Genomic DNA, 13,297 nt, shown 5'->3' with positions numbered 1-13,297 from the left:
ACTGCCATGGTATCAGTAATCTCTGCGTTAGCCCCAGTTCACAACGGTATGATTTGACAGGTTAAATCCAGAGCCTATTGCCAGCAAAAGGAGAATCCCAAGGCAACGCCGACTTTGCAGCACCACACTGATTTCCAAATGTAGTTTCTGCACTACTTATGGTGACGATTTCAATAGACATCTGTGCATGAACCCACAAAGATGTCCTTTAAGTGGTCCCCGAAGTCGGACTGAAATTCGGCTTTGAAATTGTGTGATTTCAGATGAACTCGTATGATTTCAAAGCTGAGCAGTGTGAACGAGGGCTTAGACTAACAGCGCTACACAATGCAATAGAGTGCTGCAAGCTTATAGTTGTTGCTACTCTCTTACAGTGTGTGTTCTGCTGTACAAGGGTGTATAGAGGTCAATATAAAGACAAACCGAGTTACCATTCAAAGATTAAATTAGAAGCAGACCTTTACTGCTCCAAACTTTTTTTTTTTTTTTTTGGGGGGGGGGGGGGCTCCAATCTCTACTATACGAGAACATGTATCCCCTCCAGCAGCTTTCTGGGACATTCCAAAAGACATGCTGGAGAAGGGTGGACCCAGCAGCGACATACACACCAAATTAGCTCCACCTGCTCTGAGAAACCTCATGTAGATGGTTTAAGGCTAGGTTCACACTAGATGTGGCTACAGCTCAGAGCATGGGGTCCGGGGTGTCCCTGTTCACCGTCTCACATGAAAATCAGGTCGGAATCTTTGGCTGAATTTATACCTGAACAGACCAGAAGACGCACTGGTCCCTTCTGCAATGTGGACAGCGGCCATCCCGGAGGTGTGCAAGCCAGATCCATTGAGAAACCCGCATTGAATTTGAATCAGTGTGAACTCAACCTAAAGGGAACCTATACTAAGAACATAAGAGCTGCCACAACATACGTGGAGTCGCTGACCTAGACTAAGAATTATAGAAGTGAAGTCAGATTTAGGAATTCTGGATTTGAAAACAGGTCCTGCCTGAGTGACTCAAAATATGAATCTATGTTCAGCAGAGCAGCCAAGTAATTATCATTCCCAAAACAAGAGGTTAGCGAGATCGTGAATATATTCTTAGCACAAGTTTCCTTACACAACATGTCTAAATGTGAAGAGCTGTAACGAGAAAGTAACCGTTTAGAGTGCTTTCACACTGCAGCGCTTCTAAAATGCACTATGCACACAGGCAGCTCATAAGCGGTCAACCGCTTGGTATCCTTAACCAATGAATGGCCGGTTGTTAAGGAGCCAACACCAGCTGGTTGTTAAGGACACTGGCAGGAAGTTGTTGGAACCCGCCGGCATCCTTAAGAAGCCGATACCTACACATTCAGTGCCCCCCTGTACCTCCATTGTGGTCATCAAGCTCCTCTCTGCTCGAGTGGTCCAGCCAGTGGTACAAAGAAAGAGCCGACCATCTTATGCCCCATCATTGGACACTGCAGGGGAGAGGAGCCAGGAAAACAGGGAAGAACAGAAAAGAACTGTGAACCAATCTGAATTAAATGTGTACAGAGGACCAAACCTTTAACTGAAAGCCAGGAGCAGCTTGGGCGGCCTGTGAAAGGAGCGGCCTATCTGAACGGAACATTGAACAGATGTGTAGCCATTTACTGATGGACAATTGGCTTTTTTTTTTTTTTTTTTTTTAATTGTCATGCGACCCCAAAAAAAAAAAAAAAAACGCACCCCCCATTATACTTAAATAGGTGGATACAGCATCAGTCCCCTGGGGTCTCTGCACTGATACCTGTTGATCCTGCTGTTTAATAACTTTCTTTAAAAAAGGAACAAACCCCTTATCCTTTACAGCCAAGGAAGCTGCCATCTTACACTGTGTTTGATCTGCATTTTCCATTTGATGGCTTGGCCATTTGGCTGAGAGCACCAGCGACTGATGGTTCTTATTCACAGCATGCACTAGGAAACAGTTAAATTGATTGGTTAAGTTCAACTTTAGAATGCTGAGCCCAATGTAATAGTGGTAGGGATATTTTCAAAAAATTGTGATCTCGATTCAACCCCCCCCCCCCCCCCCCCCAACGATCTCAAATGCAGAGTTTGCCGATTCTTTCATATAACAAGTGGAGAGACTTATCAGCTGTCAAAAGAAAATATCCCTGCAGTCTGCCAGGTTTTTAGCAGGAAACATTGTAGCTAATGGTTCCTTCTTAGATTAATGGGATAAACTTCTGTGTGTGTAAAGAAAATATTGGGCAGTCTGCCAAGTTTTTAACAACATGAAACATTGTAACTAACTTCCTTCTTAGAAGAAACTTCTGTGTGTATATGCATGAAGTTTAACCACTTAAAGTCCAAATCTTTTTCTGACACTTGGAACCCCCAAACATTATATATTTTAGCAGAGACCCTAGGGAATAAAATAGCCGTTGCTGCAATATTTTATGTCACACTGTATTTGCCCAGCAGTCTTTCAAATGCAATTTTGGGGGGAAAATATACTTTAATTAATAAAAAAAACAATAAAGTTAGCCCAATTTTTTTTTTTTTTTTTTTTTTTTTTTTTTTAATGTGAAAGATGATGTTACGCCACCAGAATCGTGATCCATCTTCTAAGCAAAAAAATTGTGATTCTCATTTTAGCCAGAATCGTGCAGGTCTACTTAGAGCAGTGGTTCTCAACCTGGGGGTCGGGACCCCCTTTGGGGGTTGAATGATGATTTGCCAGGGGTCATCAAATCCTGGACTGTTTCTGAAGCCCACACCACTCTCCCAGACTTTTCTCGGCCGCCCAGCTGGGCTGTTCCTAAATCCCGCGGCCGCAGACTCAGCCTCTTTGCAGCCACCCATTCAGTTCACGCCATGGCTGGGGGGCAGAGACTAGAAGTCAGCTGACTATTGAGGAAAGTGAAGTGGGAGGGGCTGAAGGAGACCCTATCTCCTGATTTTAGCATAGGTGTCACTGCTGCGAGACACCACTGTAGTACGGGTTCCACACTACGAAAATAATTTTACAGTTAGGGGTCCCCACAATTTGTGAAATGTTATCAAGGGGTCACGACACTAGAAAGGTTGAGAACCACTGACTTAGAGGGTCTCAGAAGTAAAGTTGAACAATTTCAGAATTGTGTTCCTCAACATAAGATTGCAAAGATTTTAAATATATCATCATCATCTACAATACATAAATTCAGAAGACTCTGAGAATCTGGAGAAAGCCAAAACACAATACTGGATGACCGTGAGCTTTGGGCCCTCAGATGGCACTGCAATAAAAAAAATTGTCATGATTCTGTGATGGACATCACTGCATGGGCTCAGCAAAAATAACTGTCTGTGACCACTGTATGCTGTGCCATCCAAAAATGCAAGGTAAAGCTCTATCATGCAAAGAAGCCGCCGTATCTGAACATGATCCAGAAACACACCGTCTTCTCTGAACCAAAGCTCATTTAAAATGTTCTACTGCAAAGTGGAAAACTGTTCTGTGGTCAGCAGAATCAAAAAATGTGACATTCTTTTTTTGGCAACCATGGGTGCTGCATATTCTGGACTAAAGAAAAGAGGGACCTCCCAGCTTATTGGCACTCAGTTTAAAAGCCTGCATCTGATGGTATGAGGTGCATTAATGCATACGGAATGAGCGGCTTGTACATCTGGAAAGGCACCATCAATGCTGAAAGATATATCCAGGTTTAGGAGCATATGCTCCCACCCATCTTTTAGGGAAGGCCTTGCAGTTTTCAGCAGGACAATTCTAAACCACATGCTACATCAATGACAACAGCATAGCGTTGTAATAGAATGGCCAGCCAGGGTGCTTTACTGGCCTGCCTGCAGTTCCGACTAGAGGTCGCCGATATATCGGCCAATTTTTGGCACTTTTTAATTAATCGGCATCGGCCGATTGTTTATAAAAAAAAAAAGGCCGATTTACTTCAGCAGGACTTGCAAATAACTTCTGTATCATAGAAGTCAATGCAAGTTGCCTGAAGTTTCCAGTGGAGCGACTTGTCTCTGGACAGCCTGCCAAGTGTGAGAAAAGAATACAATGTTTCTACTTATCAATGAACTGAACTCGGTGTGTAGAAGTTCTCAGTTTAACCGTTTAAATACTAAATCTTTTCTGACACTTGTTGCTTACAATTAAAAATACTGTATTTTTCTGCTAGAAAAATCACTTAGAACCCCAAAACAGTATATATTTTTTTAGCATGGACCCTAGGGAATAAAATAGCGGTTGTTGCAATATTTTATGTCACAAGGTATTTGCGCAGCGGTCTTCCAAACACAATTTTTGGGGAAAAAAAAAGACACTTTAACCACTTCCCGCCCGGCCTATGGCCGATTTACGTCCGGGAAGTGGTTATGAAATCCTGACAGGACGTTCTAGAACGTCCTGCAGGATTTCATGCCGCGCGCGCCCGTGGGGGCGCGCATCGCGGCGATCGGTGATGCGGGGTGTCAGTCTGACACCCTGCATCTCCGATCTCGGTAAAGAGCCTCCGGCGGAGACTCTTTACCACGTGATCAGCCGTGTCCAACCACGGCTGATCACGATGTAAACAGGAAGAGCCGTCGATGGCTCTTCCTCACTCGCGTCTGACAGACGCGAGTAGAGGATAGCCGATCGGCGGCTCTCCTGACAGGGGGGGTTAGCGCTGATTGTTTATCAGCGCAGCCCCCCCTCGGATCGCCACACTGGACCACCAGGGATGCCCACCCTGGAGCACCAGGGTGGGCAAAAAAAAAAAAAATGACAGAAAAAAAAAAGCATAAAGAAAAAAAAAAAGATGCCAGTCAGTGCCCACAAATGGGCACTGACTGGCAACCTGGCAAAAATCAGTGCTGCCACCCCAGTGTCCATCAGCGCCACCCCAGTGTCCATCAGCGCCACCCCAGTGTCCATCAGTGCCACCCCAGTGTCCATCAGTGCCACCCCACAGTGCCCATCCATGCCCAGTGCCCACCTATCAGTGCCCATCTGTGCCACCCATAAGTATCCATCAGTGCCGCCCATGAGTGCCCATCTGTGCCGCCTATGAGTGCCCAGTGCCGCCCATGAGTGCCCATCAGTGCCGCCTATGTGTGCCCAGTGCCGCCTATGTGTGCCCATCAGTGCCGCCTATGTGTGCCCATCAGTGCCGCCTATGTGTGCCCATCAGTGTCGCATACCAGCGCCGCCAATCAGTGCCACCTCATCTGTGCCCATCAGTACTACCTCATCGATGTCCATCAGTGCCATCTCATCGGTGCCCATTAGTGCCGCCATATCAGTGCCCGTAATTGAAAGAGAAAACTTATTTACAAAAAAATTAACAGAAACAAATAAAAACGTAATTTTTTTTCCAAATTTTCAGCCTTTTTTTAGTTGTTGCGCAAAAAAAAAAAAAATCGCAGAGGTGATCGAATACCACCAAAAGAAAGCTCTATTTGTGGGGAAAAAAGGACGCCAATTTTGTTTGGGTACAGTGTAGCATGACCGCGCAATTGCCATTCAAAGTGCGACAGTGCTGAAAGCTGAAAATTGGCTTGGGCGGGAAGCTGCGTAAGTACCTGGTATGGAAGTGGTTAATGAATTTTTTAAAAAACGAAACCGTAAAGTAAGCCTGTTTTTTTTTTCCCCCCCCCCCCCTTCGTCCAAAAGTTTTAATTACCCAATTTTGTGCCCGCTTCCAGATTCCCTTACTGAAGATGGCCGGGGCAGCACCCGAGAGCAGAGTGAGAGATCGGCTTCGGGTGCCGACATCGCGGGTGCCCAGGACAGGCAAGTGTCCATATATTAAAAGTCAGCAGCTGCAGTATTTGTAGCTGCTAACTTTTAATATTTTTTTTTCCAGCGGAACTCAGCTGCTTTCACACTGGAGCGGGCAGGTGTTGATGGTAAAGTCGCCCCTAGTTTTAGCGGCGCTTTACCATCATTTTAGTGGCGCTATTCGGCTGCTAGCAGGGCGCTTATAACCCAGCTAGTGGCCGCTGAAGGGGTTAAATGCGCCCTGTAGCACCGCTGCAGAATCTCTTTGCAGGCGCTTCGGCAGCAGTGCCCATTCATTTCAAGGGGCAGGAGTGGTGGAGGAGCAGTATACACTGCTTCAAAGATGCTGCTTGCAGGACTTTTTTTTAACATCCTGTTCTTCTGTTATCATCCTGATAACTTCTGACAAGTTCCGTCAACTTGGCACAAAGTAGCCTGATTTTTGTGTTGGGGAGGATGCTATAACTAGATTAGAAGAATGCTGAACTATTCAACGTACAGAGCTGAAAGTCTCTACCTACAAGGAGAGGAGCTGTATGCCCAGACTTCACTGCCAACCAGGAAGAGAAAATCTAACACTTTCTAAAGAATACATACAAACTGAAGACAGCAGATTAAGGATGAGCTCCAGCGTGTTCGCATGGTACACATGCAGAGCCCGCCAGGAAGTTTGCACGGCGCTAATCACAGCCAGGGATACATTTCCCAAACTCTGCAGCCGAGCATCTGGGCAATGTCTCCCTGGCTGTGATTAGCGCAGCACCGTGCAGACTTCCTGGCCGGCTCTGCACGTGTACCATGCGAACACGCTGGAGCTCATCCTTACAGCTTACAGACACTTTTGACACTGTTTTGGGACCATTCACATTCATACAGCGATTAGTGCTATAAACCTGCACTAATTACTGTGTAAATGTGACTGGCAGGGAAGGGGTTAACACTAGGGGGCGATCAAGGGGTTAATATGTTCCCTAGGGAGTGATTCTAACTGTAAGGGGAGGGGAGGGGACCGATCTGTGTTCCTCTGTACTGGGAACACACATCTGTGCGTTTATACACACAGATCCACGGTCCTGCTGTGATCGCAGGCAAGTGCGGGTGCCCGGCGGACATTGCGTTCTCAGGGAATGCACACCGGGTGCCCAGGGAAGCGGCGGTGGCGTGCTCGCCCCCTAGACAGCCGGGAAACCCAGGACGGCATACGACGTCCACCTGGAGGGAAGGTTCCTGCCGACGTTATTTTACAATGACTCGGTAAGGAACCGGTTAAACTGTTAATATTCTGGTTAATGCCCAGAGATCAGCTTTAAAGCTGAACTCTAGGCCCAAACCTCCCACTTAAATATATTCCTCAGCAGCTGCGACGAATATAAACCCACTTTGTGTGTGCCAAATGTCATTACAAACCCAGTTATCACCTTGTACATGTAGTATTGACATCACTGTGCTGTATATACCCTATGCACATGGCAGAGCTGTGGGTGGAGTCTAGCAGGCCCACCAACCACAGGCTGTCTGCAGGAGGAGGCGGAGACAAAACCAGTCACCGTGCACAGGGAGAAAGCATCGTAGTGATCGGTCTTTATTACAGATCCCTTAAAAATGTAATCCTTTCAGCAGTTTAAGTGTTAAATGCAGGATCCTTAAATGAAAAGGATTACGTAATATTTATATTACAGAAAAGAAAACAAATAAAGAGGAAATAATAATAATGAGAAGAAGTGTAATGAGCAATCATTACAGAATTAATCACTACGGCTAATAATAGACTGACTAAACCAAAACATCCCATGTAGGCAATTAGATGTGTCATAGCCGTGCATACCTGTCCATCCAGTAGGAATGGGGAAGCTCTAGCGGTGGCCATACATGGTGTGATAAGACATGTTGATGTCTCATTAAATAAATGGGACATCAGTGGAAGACATAAATAGAGAGGCTGAGTGATAAGCAACAGATAGTGATGGCTTAATTCAACCCTAGTCAATCGGTTGTGGTGATGTTAAACAACCAGTCATACGGGTCGATCAGTGGTGTCTCTGGCACCCTTACATGCCCAAATGTAGCTTCATCATGATTCACAAAAACACCAAAGATCAACCTGTACAGTTTATTTTCCCACCACACCCAACTGTCTTGGATTGATGGATCCCATCACCGTCACTCATTGCTCAGCCACGCCATTTTATTCTCACTCTAATCGATGACAATTCAATCATATTCTTGAATTGGACATAGATCAGTTTTGTTTGCACTGCGTAAGGCCACCACACACACACACCTTTCAATCTGATGGTACAATCAACAACTACATGGAAGGCCCTGCCGGATTGGATCATCCAGGTAGGTCCTCAGTGGTGCAAGGGCCTGCCTGATTAGATCATCCAGGTAGGTCCTCAGTGGTGCAAGGGCCTGCCTGATTAGATCATCCAGGTAGGTCCTCAGTGGTGCAAGGGCCTGCCTGATTGGATCATCCAGGTAGGTCCTCAGTGGTGCAAGGGCCTGCCTGATTGGATCATCCAGGTAGGTCCTCAGTGGTGCAAGGGTCTGCCTAATTGGACCATCCAGGTAGGTCCTCAGTGGTGCAGGGGCCTGCCTGGTTGGATCATTCAGGTAAGTCCTCAGTGGTGCAAGGGCTTGCCTGATTGGATGATCCAGGTAGGTCCTCAGTGATGCAAGGGTCTGCCTGATTGGACCATCAAGGTAGGTTCTCAGTGGTGAAAGGGCCTGCCTGGACCATCCAGGTAGGTCCTCAGTGGTGAAAGGGCCTGCCTGATTGGATCATTCAGGTAGGTCCTCATATCATATAGTTCTGGTAAATGTAACGCTGACTGGTCACATTGCAAAGCATGTGGGGAGTGACCCTAAAGGAAACTTCGAGTACAGCACAGAATTCTGGTCTGAAAGAAGAACTGTCAGAGCTGCACAACAAGCAATCAGATCCAGAGTGCTGTAGCCATGAATGGAGGATGTGGGGTGTCAGTGACAGCTGGTCATTCATAGCAGAGCCCCCCCCCTCACCACCTTACCCTTGGCCTCGCAGTCAGCGCAGTACTTGTTGTCCTCCTCCCTCAGCATACGAGACAGGATGGCCTGGTGCTGCTCATTCAGCTTCAGGGCCTTCTCCCTCTCTGAGCGGGTGGCCATGTCTGCGGGCAGGGGAGCAGTGTCGGTCACGGTGGCTCTGGAAGGATAAGTGTGGCTCACACAGCAGTCCTATACAGAGAAGAGAGCGCTCTATCCGCTATCAGTCAGCTGAACACAGCCTCCTCTGCTCACTCTCCTCTCTCCCTTACACACGACACTTCCGGGAACCTCACACCGTGACGACACTTTCCTCCACAATCCACCAATCACTGCCCGTCCGGCTTCCTCCTTCTCCTAACCACGCCTCTTCCCGCGAAGTGCACGCCCACACTGTCGCCGGGTGATGCAGAAGCGTGACAGGTATGGTGGGCGTGTCGTGAGGGCACACCTGCGTGACGCAAACAGGAGACGGATCGGTGGTCGTGGCCGCTGGTTATGTGACGTCACCTTATTGGGGAATTCCGGGTGTCCACACATGTGCTGGGAGCAGTTTTGTTACCAGCATGTAGACACACCTAGAGGTCCATATGAATTGCAGTAGGAGTGATGCCAGCATGCGGCTATATCCATAGGGACATTTATACCATTATTATGGAGCACTTTGCTGGTCACCTACATGGTACCTCACCTATTCTACTACCATCACCTCCATTGAGGCTGGTATTGATGACATCAGTCTGAGATTATTCAGAATGCATTGGGGGGAATCTACTAAAATTGGAACCACAAAAATCTGTTCAACCAGTCAGCTTTTACCTTTCATTTTCATTATCTAACTGAACAAGCTGAAGATAAAAGCTGATTGGTTGCACAGCTTCATAAAAAATTATGTTAATTCAACATTAATAATAAGGGCCCTTTCAGACGTGCAGATCCCATGAAGATCCGATTTAACCATCCGCTTGCTCAGCTGGGATCGCTCCGTTGATCCCCGCTGAGCCGGCAGATGACAGGTCTGTCTCTGAACACTGTGCGGGGACCACCCTGTCGGATCTCCACTCTCCTCTATGGGGGACCGGATGAACACAGACCATTTATTCAAGTTCTTCCGATCCGCAGAAGGAATGAAAAAATAGGATTTTCCTCCGTCAGCAGAAACGGACCATAGCGGGGACTGATGAGATCGGATGTCAGCGGATGTTCATCTGCTGACACGCGCTATCTCATTGGGTTACATGTATGTTCGTATTTCATCCAAAATCAGATGGATGAAAAACGGATATACGGTCCGCACGTCTGAAAGGGCCTTTAGGCTACCAAAACTGTGCTGTAAACTGCCTCCAGCATTGCTCCTGTTTCTTCTTACTGGAGGCTGCCATTTTGCTGAAGCCCAGAGCCCCTGAGCAGCAGTAAATCATAAAGCCAATCTAAACCCTTCGATTTAACCCATTCGTCCCCAGAGCTGTTTTTGCGTGTCTTTTTATTTTTTTGCACAGGCTTAAAAAATAATTGTAGGCCTGAAGATTACACAAATATTATATATTTTCTGAAAGCAGATACCCTAGAGCTGTCAAACTGGTGGCCCTCCAGCTGTTGCAAAACTACAAGTCCCATGAGGCATTGCAAGGCTAACAGTTACAAGCATGACTCTCACAGGCAGAGGCATGATGGGACTTGTAGTTTCGGAACAGCTGGAGGGCCGCCAGTTTGACACCCCTGCCCTAGAGAATAAAATAGTGGTAGTTGCAAAAGTCCGTCAGCTTGAGGGGGAGCCGATCGTACTTCCTTTATAATGACATGTCCACTCGAGTGCAGCGGCAATGAGAAGCTGGCTCAGGCATGCTGTGATAGACAGTGGGAAGCTGGCAGACGCTCGTGATAGAGGGCCGGTGTGTGGCGCTCTGTCCTTATGCGGCCGACTTACTCGCATGCCGGTCACGCCCCCCAAGGTTATTCTTAATGAGGTGGTCACTCAGTTGTAGACAAGGAGTTTGGAGGAAAATGACACTTTGCTACAATGTAAAGTAATGGAAAATTATAAATTGTTTTTAAAATGTTATACAAATAAATATCTGAAAAGTGTGGCATTCTTTTTTTTATTCAGCCCCCTTTTTTCTGTTGCCCCCAACTAAAATTGAGTGGAACCAATTTCCTTCAGAAGTCACCTAATTAGTAAATAGAGTGTGTGTAATTTAATCTCAGTGGCCCGGATTCAAAGAGATTTGCGCTTTTTTTGCGGAAGGCGCAGGGCAACGATTTTGCCCTGCGCCCCCGCAAATTTGCTCTGCTGCCCTTGATTCACAGAGCAGAAGCTCCGTGAATTGCGCGGGCGCGCCGGCAAAATTGCCCGGCGCTAGAGCACGCAATTTAAATGATCCCGTAGGGGGCGGGAATCATTTAAATTAGGCGCGCTCCCGCGCCGAGTGCATGCTCCGTTGGGAAACTTTCCCGACGTGCATTGCGGCAAATGACGTCGCAAGGACGTCATTTGCTTCCAAGTGAACGTGAATGGCGTCCAGCGCCATTCACGAATCACTTACGCAAACGACGTGAAATTCAAATTTCGCGACGCGGGAACGACGGGTATACTTTAGCATTGGCTGCCCCTACTATTAGAAGGGGCAGCCTTACGCTAAACACGCCGTACGGAAACGACATAACTTGCGTACGCAGGGCTCGCGCAACATTGTGAATCGGTGTTAGTATGCAATTTGCATACTATACACTGAGCACAATGGGAGCGCCCCCTAGCGGTCATCGCAAGAATGCAGCCTAAAATATGCGTGGCATAAGAGCCTTATGCCACGCAGATTTTAGGCTGCAGTCGGCGTTACGATGTTCCTGAATCAGGAGCATTCGTAACGCCGGAGCAAGTAAGCAATTGTGCTGTGTAACCTATGGTTACACAGGCGCAATTGCTTCTTGAATCTGGGCCAGTATAAATACAGTTGTTCTGTGAAGCCCTTAGGCCGGGTTCACACTGCAAACGCTCCGACATTAGGAGCTCATGTCGCATGATGTGTATAAATCAATGGTTCCCTATGAGAGCCGTCTTAACTGGTCCGACACAAATCGGTCTGACTTTGAAAAAGGTTCCTGCACTACTTTGGTCCAGCCCATTGAAGTCGGATCCTTGTCCTAACCATATGACTTGGGACAACAGCAGTAAAAGGAATTCTTCGCACTGGAATTGTTTTGAATGGTCACAGGACAAGTCAGACTATCTCAAAGTCAGAGCAAAATCTTATCCTGTTCATTCAAGTCGGATGGTGTAGGACCGATGTTGCAGAGAAAAGTAGGATGACAGTCATACAACAGTAATTTCGTACCAGTGTGAACCCAGCCTTATGCCCCGTACACACAAATCGGAAATTCCACCAGAAAAAGTCTAATGTGAGTTTTTGAACGGAAATTCCGACCGCGTGTATGCTCCATCGGACTTTTGCTGTCAGAATTTCCGCCAGCAAAAGATTGAGAGCTGGTTCTCAAATTTTCCAATTCCGATGCGCAAAATTCCGACACATGCTGAGAAACAATTTGACGCATGCTCGGAAGTATTGAACTTAATTTTCTCGGCTTTTCGTAGTGTTGTACGCCACCGCGTTCTTGACGGACGAAAGTTCAGAGAACGTTTGTGTGACCGTGTGTATGCAAGCCAAGCTTGAGCGGATATCCGTTGGAAAAACCATCCAAGGTTTTTCCGACAGAAAATCAGATATTTCATATATCGTGTGTATGGGGCAGTGTTTCTCAACTCCAGTCCTCAAGGCGCACCAACAGGTCATGTTTTCAGGATTTCCCACAGTTGAAACGGCTGTGGTAGTTACTGAGGCTGGGTTCACACTACTACACTACTTTCATCCTACTTTGCTCTGCTACATTGGTCCTACATTTATCCTACATTGGTCCTACATCCATCCTACTTTCATGAACAGGATACTACTTTGGTCCGACTTCAATGATATTCAATGGGCCTGAAGTAGGATCAATGTAGGACCAAAAGTAGTACAGGGAGCATTTTCAAAGTCGGACCGACTTGTGTAGGACGCTACAAGACGCTCTCATAGGGAAACATTGAACACAGAGCAAAGGATGAAAGTAGTGTAGTAGTGTGAACCCAGCCTTATGGCCCGTACACACGATCCGAATATCGTACGACGGATCGTACGACTTTTTTCGCTTAATAGTCGCAAGTAAAATAAAATAGGTTATTAAAGTCCCGAAAATTCTCGTACGACCGAAAAAAATAATCGGAAGTGATGTCATGTGTTGTAATGAATTTGTATTGTATTGTCGGACGACAACTGTACTGACTAAACGAAAATCGTACGATCTTACATCGTACGAGGAAAATTTTCGTGCATGTCCGATCGAAAAATATCGGATGAACGGTCGTGATCGGCTCTCGAAAGTAGTGTACACACGATCCGAAAATCGTACGATTCTTCATCGGACGATCGTTTTCGTCCGATATTCGGATCGTGTGTACGGGCCATTAGGCAGTGAAACTGATGAAATCACCTGTGCAAAA

At 46.7% G+C, this 13,297-nt stretch overlaps 1 protein-coding gene across 2 annotated transcripts in view; it reads right to left on the bottom strand.

The window, feature by feature from the left end:
- SMAP1 (small ArfGAP 1) overlaps positions 1 to 9,090 on the bottom strand; it is a 311,133-nt gene extending 302,043 nt beyond the window's left edge. The window contains exon 1 of one of the 2 annotated variants that reach the window (XM_040349919.1): positions 8,769 to 9,090. In XM_040349919.1, coding sequence (XP_040205853.1) covers positions 8,769 to 8,886 — 118 coding nt within the window. In that variant the 5' untranslated portion in view covers positions 8,887 to 9,090. The remainder of the gene's footprint in view (positions 1 to 8,768) is intronic. The other variant, XM_040349920.1, reaches the window with a different exon arrangement.
- Between the last annotated feature and the right edge of the window lie 4,207 nt (positions 9,091 to 13,297).

This window comes from Rana temporaria, chromosome 4 (assembly GCF_905171775.1).
Source record: "Rana temporaria chromosome 4, aRanTem1.1, whole genome shotgun sequence".
Taxonomy (NCBI): Eukaryota; Metazoa; Chordata; class Amphibia; order Anura; family Ranidae; genus Rana; species Rana temporaria.
This window is presented reverse-complemented; position numbering and strand designations above follow the sequence as displayed.